The sequence below is a fragment of the Herpailurus yagouaroundi genome, unplaced genomic scaffold (assembly GCF_014898765.1).
Source record: "Herpailurus yagouaroundi ecotype Mexico unplaced genomic scaffold, PumYag 355, whole genome shotgun sequence".
Taxonomy (NCBI): Eukaryota; Metazoa; Chordata; class Mammalia; order Carnivora; family Felidae; genus Herpailurus; species Herpailurus yagouaroundi.
In genome coordinates, this window is record NW_024412572.1 from 2,207,201 (window position 1) to 2,221,379 (window position 14,179).

Sequence of the window (14,179 nt, forward strand, 5' to 3'; positions counted from 1 at the left end):
CACCATGATACCAGCTGACAAAGGAGCAGCCTGTGCTCACTCTCTGACCCCTTCCTCATCAGGTTCTCTTTCTTCCCACCCTTATCTAGTAATGACCAGGCGGTCATTTTTATGTACAACTTTATGTGGGGCTCTGGTATGTCTGTGGTACAAAAATGTACAGCACTTGATCCCAAAGCCCTCAGGGCAGGAAGGGCATGGTGCCCGGGCCAGGCTTCTTATTGGGAAGTGTGGTCCTTGAGGTAGAGTCCAGGGGTGGGGAGGTGACCAGCACTCGTGGGGAGAGATTTCCTCCGGGAGAAATGCCAAAGGTCCTGAGTGTTCCTCACACCTCTCTGGAAAGAAAGGAGGTGGGTGTTAGGCAAAGTCAGATGTGGGGTGAAGAGTGAGGCTAAGTACCCTTCCTTGCCATGGCCCCTGCTCCGGTATTGCCCTCCTTCTATACTCTGTCCCCACTGACATCTTTGGTACCCCTCTCACTCCATACTGGCTTCTCCACCCCCTCCCAGGCCACCTTCCCTTCAGCACTTACGATGTGGACAGGGGGGTGTCCAGCTGAATGATGTGGGGCCCACGCATTCTCCGCAGTTGGACCCGGGTCAGCTTCTGAGGGCTGTTGTTCCTCTGAGGCTCGGGGATGCCCTCAATCCTCTGGCTGGCCAGTTCTTCCCGGATCTCTCTGAGCATGTCCTCAGCCCGGAGAGGGCGAGGGGAGGGGGTGCAGTCAGGTCTCAGGAAGAGGGGCCCTTCTTCTTCATCCCCTGAGGACTCCCAGGGGCTTTCCCCAGCAGAGTCAGTGTGGGTTGGGGATGGGGGGAGCTGTCTCCGAAGTCGGGCCCTATGCAGCGTTTCTGCTACCACATTCCCATCTACTGAGGTCCCGTCTTCTTCTTCAGACCAGGTTGGTGGATCTTGCCTGGGAAGGCTGCTTCCTCTTCGGATACCTTCCCCTGGCAGTTCAGGGGCGCTTTGGCGTTGGGGGGCTTGGGCGTTGGGAGGTTGAGGGCGCAAAGGAACATCTCGGAGGTCCAGGGTGGAGAAGGTGAGACGAGGGTCACGCCGAAGGGCCTGTGGGCGTAGACGGCTCACAGAATGGGGCCCCTTGGGGGAGCCTGGGATCAGGGTCCCATAGCCAGAGTCTGAAGTATCATCTGGTACCAACAGAGGCTCTTCATCCACGTCTTCTGTCACCACCAGCTGGGGGATGACGGTTGAGAACTCTGGAGTCCTACAATTTATAGGAAGAGTAAATGGTCAGAGTTGGGTGCTGAGGGGTCAAGTTCAAGTCCAGGAATTTTCCCTTGATCTTCCTATCCAGAAACAGCCCCTCCTCCAAACTTACTTCGGTACCACCTTTACAATGCATGGTTATTTTCTCATCTTGCTGGCTAGACTGTAAGCTCCTCTAAGGTATTTTAGCCACAGCACCTGGCCCAGGACCTTGTACCAAGCAGGTGCTCAGCTATCTGCTGAAGGGTTCCTGAGCTCCCCTGAGGCAATCCCCCCAGTGATGGATCTTTCTTCTCCTTAACCATGTTGCTGAACAGATGTGTTCCTGTGAACGAACCTCTCGCCCTCTCTGGATCCTTGCAGCTGCGACATTCTGCAAATCCCATACTGGCTCTCACTCTCCATCCCTGGCCTGGGGAGCCTGCTCCTCTCAAGGAGCTTGCGTCTCTTGTGTCTGTTTCTGTCACGCTGGCAACTGTTGACTAGTGCCAACCTGTTCCACTCTAACCAGTAGCCTGGGTTCCTCTGTCTATTTCCAATGTCCCCAGAAGCTGTGTTGCCACTTCTCTGCTGTGTGGGTTCCTCTCCCCTCTCTCCCTGCCTGCAGTCCCCCTACTTTGAGAGACTTGTGGTCCCTGTGGGTCTTACCTCCCCTCTGCGCTGCTCTGAGAGTCCTCCGGGGAAGGTGAGGAGGGCCTCGTGCGTGGGGCCTCCCGGTCCTGGTTCCGATAGAGAGCTAGGAGCTCCCTCTTCTGTTGGACATACTCCTCTGTCTTCAGCTTTTGCAGGGTGATCTGGGGTGGGCATACTTTCATTAAGAGCTCTCATTTATTGAGACTTGCTCTACGTCACCCATGTGCTAAGTGCTTTACATACATATTATTTCATTTAATCTTCACAGATTATGACTATATTATGAAGGCTATGAGGCAGATATTATTTGTTACTCCTACTTTACTAGGGAAAAATGGAGACTCAGGATAAGTAACTGCCAAGGTCATGGGGCAAAAGAGAGTGGGATGGCGCCAGGAATTGAGCCCTCCAACTGGCTCTGGGGGTGGGTGAGGTGAACAGAAGACCCTCTTTCCTGCTTGTGTGGTTCTTCCTGCTTCTTATGCCCCCTTGTTAAGCCCTCTATCCAGTCTCTTCCCTCCTTCAGGGAGCCCTCCCTGATATATGGTGATGGTGGTATAAGTGTTCTAAATGGTGGTGGGCCCTCAAATTACTCCTCCTGCTGCCAGGGTGGGCAGGGTCAGGCTTTGTCCTCTGCTGTCCTTCAGAGATGAAAGCAAGACCGTCCCAAGAGGAATGGAGGAGGATACACTGTATTTTCTGTCTTCTTCCCTCAAAGTTTTCACACAGGTGCCCTCAGAACAAAATACTGACATCTGAGAAGCACCTTACAGGGCACCTCCACATGCATGTGATCATTTGATACACACCATCACCCTGTAGGTTGGAAAGCATGGATATTAGCCCATTTTACAGATGAGAAAACAAGACTTAGAGAGACAAAGGGACTTCCTCAAGTCCCACGAGAAGAGAAGCAGAACTGGGACTGGGCCTTCTCTTTGAGTCCTGGTTCAGGAACTACATTGACTTTCAAGGGCAGCCTTAAAGGGCAGAGTTGCTAAAGGACATCTGCTTGGGGAGGGGGAGGGAAGGCAGCAGAACCCACAGACAGGTTGAAGGCACAGGCTGGGCAAAGGGAGGTCCTGGTGGCAGCTGCGGGCAGTGCTGGTATCAGTACTCACTGGTATGGCCATATCATTGTTAAAATATTGGAGTACTTCCATGCTGGTGAGCAAAGGGCTGCTGTCCAAGCCTCCTGCCTCCTTTCCCTAGGACTGGTAACCCCATCCTTCAAGATCCAGTGATAACATGTGGCACAGCAGGGGACCTCTAGCACACTCCCAAGCTCCCAAGATGCTCCACTTTAATTGGATGATGGCCATGCCATACTGGTGGTTAAATATTTTGATTATCTCTCCAGATTAGGTATCTGAACCAACAACTCTTGGACACCTGGACCTTCCCAAAGCCTCTCCAGAAACACGGGGTAGCTGGGTCAGGACAGTAGACATGTTGGAGAAATGGATGAACAGGGATAGGAAAATGACATCAGGTTTATATTGCAAGTTTCCTTTCTCTGGCTCTCCAGTCCCTCAGTCCTGTGAGTGACAAAGCAGTGCAAAGATTCTTAGCAGTCTCATAAGATTAGTCAGTTGGCCAAAGCAAGGGATGATGGTACCTGGGTGCAGAGAACCAGCACACCAGGGCCAGGTCCTGTGACCTCCTCCCTCATCTCCAATGTGGGAGGGAACAAGAAGCAAGGATGCTGGGGTGGGGTTGTTCTTGGGGCCAGGGTGGAGTGGAGCAGCCTGCTTGTTGGGCTGAGATGACCTGCCCTTGGCTCCACATGACCCAAGTTCAATGGAGTGTTTGGGAAGTCCAGGATAGGATGGTGTGGGGAAGGAAAGAACTGGGAGGAAGGGGTGGGGTTTGTAAGGAACATCTAATACAAGTATCTCCATTAAACGTGCCCCTGGCAGTTGCCCCTGGCCCAACCCTAGGAAAAAGCAGGGAGGGAGGGGACCTGAGGCATCAGGGAATGGGGCTGTTTGAGGTCCCCCCCCAGACACCCCAAAGCTTCTCCAGCAACCCTGGGAGGATCTTCTCAGCTTGGGTAAGAGGAGAATCAAGTTGGGAAGGGAAGAGGAAATCGGTGCCTGAGCCAAAATGTGGCTCCTCTACAAAGCTGAGAAGAGGAAGGGAGGGCTCCCCCAGCATGATTCTTCTTTCTTTGCCCTGGTGGAAGACATAAGCCTTGAGAGGAAACACCTCTTCTCCCCACTGCCTCTGGGGTTCCTCCCAGATTCATCTGCTCCTCCCAAAGTTCCCAAGTGGACTAACACAGATCTCTCAAAGTGCCCACGAACTCTGAGCAGCTGTGAGGCCTTTCCCTAGTCAGCACCTAGCCCCGCCCAGGCGCCACTGATCACCTCCTTCTTCTAATGATAATTACAAACATTTATGGAGCGCCCATTAAGTGCTGGGCCTCATGCCAAGCAGCAACAATAATTGTCCCATCTCTCCTGCATGACTGTGCCCACTATCACTGCAATTCCCCAGATGGGGACTGGGCTTGGAGAGATGACATAACCCCTGCAAGAACACAGATAACAGGTGAGAGCTGGGCTCTGGCTATTACCTTAGCAGCCTGCTTCAGCCTCCTGCCAGTCATTTTTTGACCTCTGTCTCTGACAGCTTTTCTGTTCCTGTCACTGGTTCCTTTTTCCTCTTCCCAGTCCCTAACCATGGGCATTTCCCAGGATTTAGTCTGTCTTCCCTAGAGAAGCTATTTTTTTTTTTCCCCTAAAAGTTTAAGCTGCCCTGGCTAGAGCTGCAGGGAATAAATCTACATCTACATTTCTGTGAGGGGGAGAAAGCAACAGTCCCACCCTTGAGTGGTTGCTCTATCAAGGGGACCAATAGATATTCCACTGCCTTTATCAGTTTACAAAGGCTGATGGCAATAGAGAGCAGTTTTCTTTAAGAATTCAGTGTGAAACAATAGCAGGACAAACTAATTTCAGTTTCAGTGTTCTTTGTTTTGCTAAGGGAGGCCAGGGAGCTTGTGCACTGCTTGGTTATGTATCAGAAGTGACCTCCTTTCCTCTGTTAGCCAGGAGTGAGACTGCCCGAGGTAAATTAGTTTGAATAAAATCCCAATAGTTTGTAGTGGTCCCTTGGGGGTTCTAAAGGGAGGCGGGAGGGGGGTGTCATTTTGGGACTGAGAACCAAAGGAAGAAGACAGAATTCTGACAGTGGGGTGGTGAAGGAAAGAGCCTCCTGTGAGGGCCCCCCACCTGGTGCCTTGGGGAGCCCTGTGGCTTGTTTTAGGTATTCAAGGAAGTGGCAGTCCTACAGGGTTGTAAGACACAAGATCTTGAGGTTCCGTCTTTAATTCTTATTTCATGCCTTTTTTTTTTTAATGGCAAAATCCTCATATTTACTTTCTATTCTCCTAATTCATGGTTTTTAATACACTATTTAAACAGAGACTAAGTTCTGGATTTTCTTTTCTTAAATAAGCTCTCCACATTATGATATGATAGTATAGATGAGATTTCAGGAAGAATGCTTAAAATTATTTAAAGAGCAAGACTATTTTCACACATTTTCAAAAGTTCCAGAAGCCTTAATTACCTAATGTGCCAAGGACAAATCATTACTATCTATTCATTAAAGCAAGCCCTATGAGAACCACTAATTTGATTTTAACTGTAAAAATAATGAGGTTGCATTCTTTAGAAACAGTCTACATTAAGATTTCTTGCTTTGTTCAAAATGCCCTTTTTTTTTGGTAATTGAAGTATAATTAACATAACATTATATTACCTTCAGGTGTGCAGTGTAATGATTCAACATTTGTATAATGAAATAATCACCTTGGTAAGTCTAGTTAACATCTGTCACCATACGTTTCACAAAAAAATTTTTTTTCTCTTGTGTTAACAACTTTTAAGATCTACTCTCTTAGCAACTTTCATAGTTCATCCTTTGTCCACACCTGAACCCCAGGGCTGTGTTCTACACTTCCCAGAGTCCCTAAGGTATGTCCACTTGCCTAGCCCCCACCACATCACTTTCAAAGTGCTTCTGTTTAAAAGTTACTCTGCTCTAGACCCACCGCTCCCAGGAAGCAACAACCAACCCAACAGGTTTCTCTCTTTGTATTGATTTCATTTCACACAGAGGGGGCTGCCAAAGCTGTCTTTCAAAGGGGAAATCATCCTTTGTCCTCCCTAATCTGTGACCTGCATTCGGGTACATTTACCTAGAGCTGGTAGCATGCTGCCTTGCTTAATCAGAATGACTTCTTGGGGGCGCCTGGGTGGCTCAATTGGTTAAGTGTCCAACTTCGGCTCAGGTCATGATCTTACGGTTGGTGAGTTCGAGCCCTGCCATCAGGCTCTGTGCTGACAGTGTGGAGCCTGGAGCCTGCTTCAGATTCTGTGTCTCCTTCTCTCTCTGCCCCTCCCCCGCTTGTGCTCTGTCTCTCATTGTCTATCAAAAATAAATAAAAATGTAAAAAAAATATTTAAAAAAAGAATGATTTTTTGGGCTCCTCTCTATGAGGCAAGGACTGCCATTATTTATGTCCATTTTGCAGGTGAAGAAATGGAAACTCAGCGGACCACATAACTCACCTAAGGTCACCCAGCTAGGAAGAGGTAGAACTGGTGTCTGAACCTGGAGTTTCTTGCATTCAATATAGGTTTTTATAATTTTTTTATTTTTAATTTTTTTAACGTTTATTTATTTTTGAGACAGAGACAGAGCATGAATGGGGGAGGGGCAGAGAGAGAGGGAGACACAGAATCGGAAGCAGGCTCCAGGCTCTGAGCCATCAGCCCAGAGCCCGACGCGGGGCTCCAACTCACGGACCGCGAGATCGTGACCTGAGCTGAAGTCGACGCTTAACTGACTGAGCCACCCAGGCGCCCCTCAATATAGGTTTTTAATCACAGTCTCCCAAAGGCTCCTCTTCCTTCTCTAGCTCCTTTCTCTAACCTGCCCCCCTCCAACTTTTCCCTTTTTTTTTTGCAACATGTCCCTAAGAATATGACACTAAACCTCAATATTTCACACTCAAACTAGTACAGTAAATCTCCTGCCACCAATCTCTCTTGCCTCCAGCCCACCTATCACGCTGCCAGCTATCAATTCAAGATGAACACACTGATTTCACCGTGGCATTCCCTTGTTCAAGAATCTATGGTGGCTCTCTCTTGTCAACCCAATTCAATTCAACCTTGTCCCGTCTGCCCTCTTCTGTAGCTTTTGGGGTCCTGTAAAACCTGGCCTCTCCTCACTTGTTCACATAAACCCTTGGCTCAGACTTAGACAGATGTGGTCACTGTCCCCAAAATAATCCAACCCAGTTGCTCCCTTGATTCTTTTCTTCCTGGTCTTCCCTATCCTTAAAAGGCCAATTCAAATCTTTACTTTTTGGCCATTCTGTTCCTATGGTGGGTTGAATAGAGGCTCCAGAAAGATATGTCTAGGTCCTCACCCCCAGAACCTGTAAATGTGACCTTACTTGGAAGAGGGGTCTTTGCAGATGTGTAAAGATCTTCAGTTAAGGATCTCAAGATGAGATTATCCTGGATTTAGGGTGTCTGTACAAGAGACAGGAAAGGGAGATTTGTACACAGAGACAGACCGAGAGGAAGGCCACATGAAGACAGAGGCAGAGACTGGAGTGAGGCAGTCATGAGCTAAGGAACACCTGAAGCTACCAGAAGCTGGAAGAGGCGACCAACATCTGGCCTCCAGAACGGTGAGACAATGTTTCTGTTGCTTTAAGCCATTAAGTTTATGGTAACTAGTACAGCTCCATTTGGATCTTTTGAATTCCTCTAGCTTTTATCACATGAATCTGCCCTGTTAAACACCTTCTCTCGATCCTTGTCATCGATAGGACAAAGTTCAAGTTCCTTAGCATAGCACCCAGTAGTAGACATGAGCTGGTAGTACCTACCCCCTGGCCTCTCTGCCACTATGCCTGCTCTGTCCTGGTAATATCAACTATGAGGCCAGTGGTTTTCTCAACACACACACAGTTTCATGTTTCCCACATTTGCACAATCTGCTTCTCCATCTGGAATAACTTTCTTTCCCATCCTTGTTCTCCTCACGAACTCCTAGATATCCCTCCAAACAGGGCTCAGACAATAGCCTCTCTGTGAAAGTATCTCAGCAGACCTCCCTCTGCAATGTCCCCTTTCCCAACCAACACACCAGACAGAATGAATTACTCCCTTCTTGGTCATAGTTCCATTCTGTGTTTTCTATTATCTGTATACTAATATAATTTGTACCCTAATGGAACATAGTTCCATTCTATGTTTCTATTATTTGTACACTAATTTGTTCAGCTAGGCTGCAGTGCATATTCCGGGGGTGGGGGGGGGGTGGGGGGCCGGGGGAGTGGGGTTTTATTCTTTTCTGATTCCCTAGCACCCAGCAAGTGCTCCATTAATGTTGAACGGAAGATGAAGTTCAGAAGATCATGGTTTCAGGGTACAAAAGCCTTTAGGGGACACTGTCTTGGGCTCTCCCAGTGACTGGCACAGTAGCTGGCCAAAGGCTTTCTTTCATGCTCTTGTCAAGGCTGTGTCTCCCTCCTGAGGGCCCAAACCAGACTGAACCTGCATCCACCTTAGCCTCTTTCTCTTCCTCCCTCCCTCTTGTGCTCCCGTTTCTGACCTCCGAGGGCCCCTCCCCGCTCTCTACTCCTGGCTTTCACATACCTGGGCCTTCTGGGTCTTCTCTAGCCACCGGGCACGGTCTGTAGCATTGGGACAGTGCACAACGAGGGCACTGGAGACGCACTGGAATTCAGTGAGATGGATCACCAGGAAGCTGTCTGGGTAGAGAAGGTGAAGGTCTGCTCAAGGGCTAGACCATATTTGATCCCCATCCTGACTGCTCCTTCCCCTTGCCAAGAGGAAAGGAGAAGGAAAGTGTCCCCGCAGGAGAGACATACTAGGGTCTCGGAGTGGTCGGCACACAAGCTTCTCCAGCATGAGTGGGGGACGGATAACCTTGGCTTTGTCTGCCTTGCGTTGGGGCTTGGTCACCAGCAGCACATCAGAGAAGAGGAACAGGTGCACATCCAGCTGGGAGGCAGGTGTCAGAGAGAGACAAGGGTCAGCTGGAGCAGGGGAAGGGTGGCACGTGGACTGGGGCTCCCGCGTGGTGTGTGTGCATGGGTGCACATGTGCACAAGGGACAGAACCATGGAACGCTAGAGCTGGAAGGGGTGTCACTTTGGTCCCATCTCTTGTCTTACAGGCTGATTCAGGGGCGTACAGACAAGCAGAGCTGAGCTACAGCACGTCCCCTTCTCAACACACACAGACACACAAACATCTCTTTGCCCAATTCCAGCTTTTCTGACTCTTATCCTGTGTCCTGGCACCCCTCCCTTCTCTTCAGTCTACCGGCCGTCTTCTCTGGTCTTCCCCGTAGCCCCTCACCTTCCCTTCTCGCCCCTCCTTCACTCGCACGGGTCCCTCCAGCAGCAGCTGCCTGGTGTGCTCGGGAGCGACCCCCAGCATGGGTGACATCAGGTCCAGGGTGCAGAATGGACGCAGGTTCTGAGGGACACAGCGCGGAGAGGATCACTGCCTCCCCTCCCCCTCCCAGCCACCATGGGTCTTTGTTCTATCACCAGCACCTTCTCCCCTCATCCTTGCCTTCTTGGAGGGAGAGGAAGCAGCCAGTAATTCCTTTTCACTCTTTAGAACTCTGACCCTCAGCCCCTCCTCATGGCGAAGGAATGGTGGGCACGGGCCCTCTATGCCACCTCTGCCCCTTAGCCTCCAGGCCTCTGCTTCATCTTCTTTCCCAGGGACCTTGTTTTGCTGAGCCCCCTTCCCCCTGCCCTCCCTCACCTTCTCCACCTCTTCGCTGGATGGCTCCAGCACTTCGTAGGGCCCAATGCGTTGGGCTGCAGCCACCAAGCTCTCCTGCTCTTCCCCTTGGCGCACCTGTTTATTGACGTATCGCAGGAATGACTCCACAGCGGCAATCTAGGTGACGGGCGGGGTGTGGAAGAAGGAACAGCTCACCTCCTTACCCCGTACATCTCACCCCACCAATGACAACCCAGGCGGCTGGTCGGTACCACACTGGCACGTACGTATGAGGAAAGAGACCCTTAAGAGCCTTAAGAGTTCCTGGAAATCAGTTCCCACACACCAGCCCCCAGCGCCCAAGGCACGGCCCTGCCAGGCCACATACCATGGCGCTCAGGCCCTCCCGGGCATGTGCCTCAGGGCTCCTCTTAAGCACAGCCTGGAGCAGCAGCGGGTACTTGGTGATGCGCTGGTGGGGCTTGATGAGTAGGTCACCCAGCATCTGCCTCCCCGAGCGCTTGTGCTTCTCACACCACTGCCAGCAGAGGAGGGCAGGGGGTCAGGAGTCTGAAGGCCCCTTGCCGCCCCATTCTATCACTGGACTCAGCTTTGGACCCAGCTGGAGATGCCGGATGATCTGGTTGTTTCAGGTCCACCCCAGCCCCCTTCCCAGGCACCCTCTCTCCCACCTGCACAAAGGAATGGAAGAGAGGATTGTTCTCTTGCTGTTCCTGGGCATAAGCCATGGTCTGCTTCACTTGCAGGCAGTATTGGACATAGGGCTGGAACCGCTGGCTGAACTGAGGGGACAGATACGGGCAGGCAGGGGGAAGAAGGTCATGAAATACAGGCTCCAGCTGCAGAACACGGGGAGCACGGAGGAGAGAGCCTCCCACCGACCCTTAGTCCAGTTGGTGCCAATCCCTACCCTCCATGACGCTCTCCCCCGTGACTGCCAGCCCCTCCCTCTGGGTTCCAGGGAGAAACTGAGATCCCAGGAGACTGACCCATGGCCACTCTCTGAGCTCCCATGCACAGCCCCTACTGTACCCTGCTTCTCTGGACGGACTCTCCTGTCATCAATAATTCAGCTGGAATGTTTTCAGGACACAGCAGGTCTGGTTTCACACAGAGGTGGGTAGTGACCTGAGGCTTGCCCAGAAGCCCTACTCCTATGGAAGGGGGTACCAATGGCTCCCAGGAGACTGTCTCCCCACCTCTGTCCCCTATTCTGGCTCTGCAAGGCCCGCATTTTCTTGATTGGGTAACACCGTGGAAGAAAGTCTGACCCCAGGCCCCTTGCTTTCTTTCTTTCTTTCTTTTTTTTTTTTTTTTAATTTTTTTAATGTTTTATTTATTCTTGAAAGAAAGAGAGACAGAGCATGAGTGAGGGAGGGGCACAGCAAGAGAAGGACACAGAATCTGAAAAAGACTCCAGGCTCTGAGCTGTCAGCACAGAGCCCGACATGGGGCTCAAACTCACAAGCTGTGAGATCATGACCTGAGCCGAAGTCGGACGCTCAAACGACTGAGCCACCCAGGCACCCCAGGGCTCTTGCTTTCTTATTACATTTCTCCATGCTCTGGGTGCCCTGTGGCCTTTTATACCTCCCCACCCCCCCACACCCCCAGCCAGTTGCCCAGGGGATGCCTTGCTTCGGCCCCATTCTTCTCGCAGCTGTTTGTCAGAGGCTTTCTGGCCAAGAAGTAAGATTGTATAGTTAAGAGATTCAGTGGAACCCTTCTCTGAGATAGCTGCATTTCATTTCAAAAGAGTCACCAAAAGACCAAAGAACTTTTGGGACAGAGGTCGTATCGGTGGAATGAAGGGCAGGAGGTGAGGTGATATTCTGGGGGTGGGGGCATGCCCTCAGACTCCCCCAACTCCCAGAAGGGTTTGAGTGGCACAGGCTGATCCTGCAGACAGGATCTCTCTGGGCTCTCCCAGGCCCGCCCCAGCCACACGTGGCCCTTTGCCATGCCTTACCGTCAAGAAGCCGTCTTGTAGACTGACAGGGTCCAGAGGCTGGCCTGAGGCTCGAGCCTCCCCCAGGGTGGGCCCCAGCACCTCCTCCCAAAATCTCTTGTGGACTCGAATCAGGCTGGGGACATTTCCAAACAGGGTCTCAGCTGATACCTGGAGGAGGGAGCAGAGCTTAGCCACAAGCTTTGGCAGGTCACTGTCAGGCAGCACTGGCCGTGGACAGGCAAGGAACCATAAGCTTGGATGAAACTTGCGGGGGAGCTGAGAGATGGAAGGGGCTGGAGCTTTCCCTTCTATTTCTCTGGCACATTGGCGCAGCTGTGCTGAGCACTGGAAAAGAGCAGAGGCCAGCCTGCTTGGGGTCAAGAGCAGGAAGGGGACCAGGGAGGGCAGGGGGTGTCCTAGAAAACAGAGAATTTGGACAGCAGCCTGTGGGGCTCTCTGCAAGCCCACTCCCACTCTGCGGGCTCAGGGCTTGGGGTGTGGAGGGTCCTCCAGGGTACCCACTCACCTCGGTCAGGAGCCCCACTCGCTGCAAGTTCAGCAGGCCGGCGGCCAGGAGCTGGATGCAGGGAAAGATGAGAGTCTCAGCACCTGACCTCTACCTTTGGGACCCCAGCCTAGTCCTCTGAAGTGTCTCTACCTCCAGATTTACCACTGCTAACCTTCTTCCTAAGATCCCGGGGAGGTCTCCAATGGGGGGGATCTCTTAGCTGCCTGTCCCCCACCCCTACCTTCCTCCCACCCCCTGCCATGGTCCTCCCTTCTTGGCCTGGGGGAATGGGGGACAATGCAAGGGAGATGGGTAAGTGGCTGAGGTGGGGGCCTGGGCTGGAGCTGGGGGCAGCTCACGTCGGTCATGATTTTGAGCTTCCGCACATAGATCAGCTCGGTGGTCAGCAGCTCCCACAGTGCTTCCTGTTGGTGGCAAAGCTCCCGGCTCATCTCCTGGGGTAGGGACAGTGCTGGCTCAGTTGGGGGAATAATGACAAGAACAGCAGCTGTCATCTGTTCAATGCTACTAGATCTACTTCATAGATGACCTTTTAATCCTCAAGTGTGTAGATGATGTTATCCCCATTTGACAGATGAACCAACTGAGGTTCAAAGAGGTTTACAGTCTTGAGCAAGGTCTCACTAGTCAGTGGCAGAACTAGGAGTTGAACCCAGAACGAGATGTCTCCAAATGCTTTCCCCATGTGACCCCACTTCCCAAGGCCTTTCTCTCTTCCAGGGCAGAGGGGAGGTATATGTGTGCGTCTGTGACACCACAGGGACTGACACTGTGTTCCAGGCCTACCTTGTGCCCAGGCACCAGCTCCTTCCAGGACTTCTCAATGACCAGGCCACTGTCAGTGCCCTCTCCTATCTCCCAGTGCTGACGGTCCTCAGGGGGCAGGCGGGGCATCCCAAACATGCTGAATGTATGCAGCCTCATCTCCAGTTGTTGGGCCTTGGGGACTTCCTGGGAGAGCCAAGAAGGGGACCAGTCCTGGCCATGTCCTGTGCACCCAGACCCCTGGTCTGGGGAGGGCTGCATGTGCGTGTGTGTGTATGCGTGTGTGTGTGTGTCTGAGAATGGGAGGTGGCAAGCAGCACTGTCTGTGAGTGGGGACACGGAGGCCTGGGGGACAGGGGTTGACCCTGGCTGGGATTACAGGCAAAAGGGCATCGCTGAAACACGGATGGAGACGTACCTTGGTCTCCAGAAAGGTGCCTGACAGAGGAGTCTGACTTAGGCTCTCTGACCAGAAAGATACTTTGTAGGGCCCTTCTGAGGCAGAACCCTTTAGAGGGACCTTTGGGTGGAGACCAGACAGGACTAGGGAACCAGTGGTCTCAGGCAACATTTTGACATTTGCCTCTAAAATGAACATTTTTATGAGGCAGCATGATTTGGAGATGCATCCTTGAGAGGGTCTCTAGACAGAACCGGATCCAGCTTCTTGGAGGAGCTGGCCATGCTCTTGGCCCTGACCATCTGTGGAGGACCCCATGGCTTGGCTATGAGCATGGGAATGGGAGAAGAGGGGCCCCTCACCTTGAGTTTGGGGGAGTGTGGTGGGCCAGCCCCCAAATAGCCTCCATGCCTCTTCTCATGCTCTGGCTCTCGCAACTTCAGGGGAGACAGGCCTCGGACCTGGCCGGAACCCTTGGCAAAGGGGACGTAGTCTTGGAAGCGTCGGCGACTGGGATCCTGGAGGAGGAGGAGTAGGGTAAGTTCTTAGAGGGGCCTCCCTTTTCCCAGAAGTCCCAGAGTGGTAGTGGGGGCTTGACTCCAGACGGTGTCCCTCACCGCTGCAGGCAGGGCGGGCTCACCTCTCCCCTCAAACCAGTTTGATGTGAGCCACTCCTGCCCTGAGTCACAGCACCTGCTGCCAGGGAGGCCAAGCGGAGCTGGGCAGGGGCATGCCAGCTTGGCTCCCCTAGTGGGCCCAGGGGCAGAAGTGGGGGGCCTACTGTAGAGCAGGCGCACAGGCACCTACACGCCTGGGCTCTGGTGTGTGTGTCCCCCAGCATCTGCCCACTCACAGGC

The 14,179-nt window shown here is 52.2% G+C and overlaps 1 protein-coding gene across 1 annotated transcript in view; it reads right to left on the reverse strand.

Moving 5' to 3' along the window:
• Nucleotides 1-103: 103 nt before the first annotated feature.
• PLEKHG6 (pleckstrin homology and RhoGEF domain containing G6) overlaps nt 104-14,179 on the reverse strand; it is a 16,492-nt gene continuing 2,416 nt past the window's right edge. The window contains exons 3-16 of the mRNA XM_040462705.1: nt 13,685-13,840; nt 12,944-13,108; nt 12,496-12,591; nt 12,155-12,205; nt 11,647-11,796; nt 10,349-10,459; nt 10,045-10,194; nt 9,696-9,833; nt 9,279-9,398; nt 8,786-8,918; nt 8,550-8,665; nt 1,879-2,024; nt 533-1,228; nt 104-335 (exon numbers count right to left, since the gene is read on the reverse strand). Of these exons, the coding sequence (XP_040318639.1) occupies nt 326-335; nt 533-1,228; nt 1,879-2,024; nt 8,550-8,665; nt 8,786-8,918; nt 9,279-9,398; nt 9,696-9,833; nt 10,045-10,194; nt 10,349-10,459; nt 11,647-11,796; nt 12,155-12,205; nt 12,496-12,591; nt 12,944-13,108; nt 13,685-13,840 (2,238 nt within the window). The 3' untranslated portion in view covers nt 104-325. The remainder of the gene's footprint in view (nt 336-532; nt 1,229-1,878; nt 2,025-8,549; nt 8,666-8,785; nt 8,919-9,278; nt 9,399-9,695; nt 9,834-10,044; nt 10,195-10,348; nt 10,460-11,646; nt 11,797-12,154; nt 12,206-12,495; nt 12,592-12,943; nt 13,109-13,684; nt 13,841-14,179) is intronic.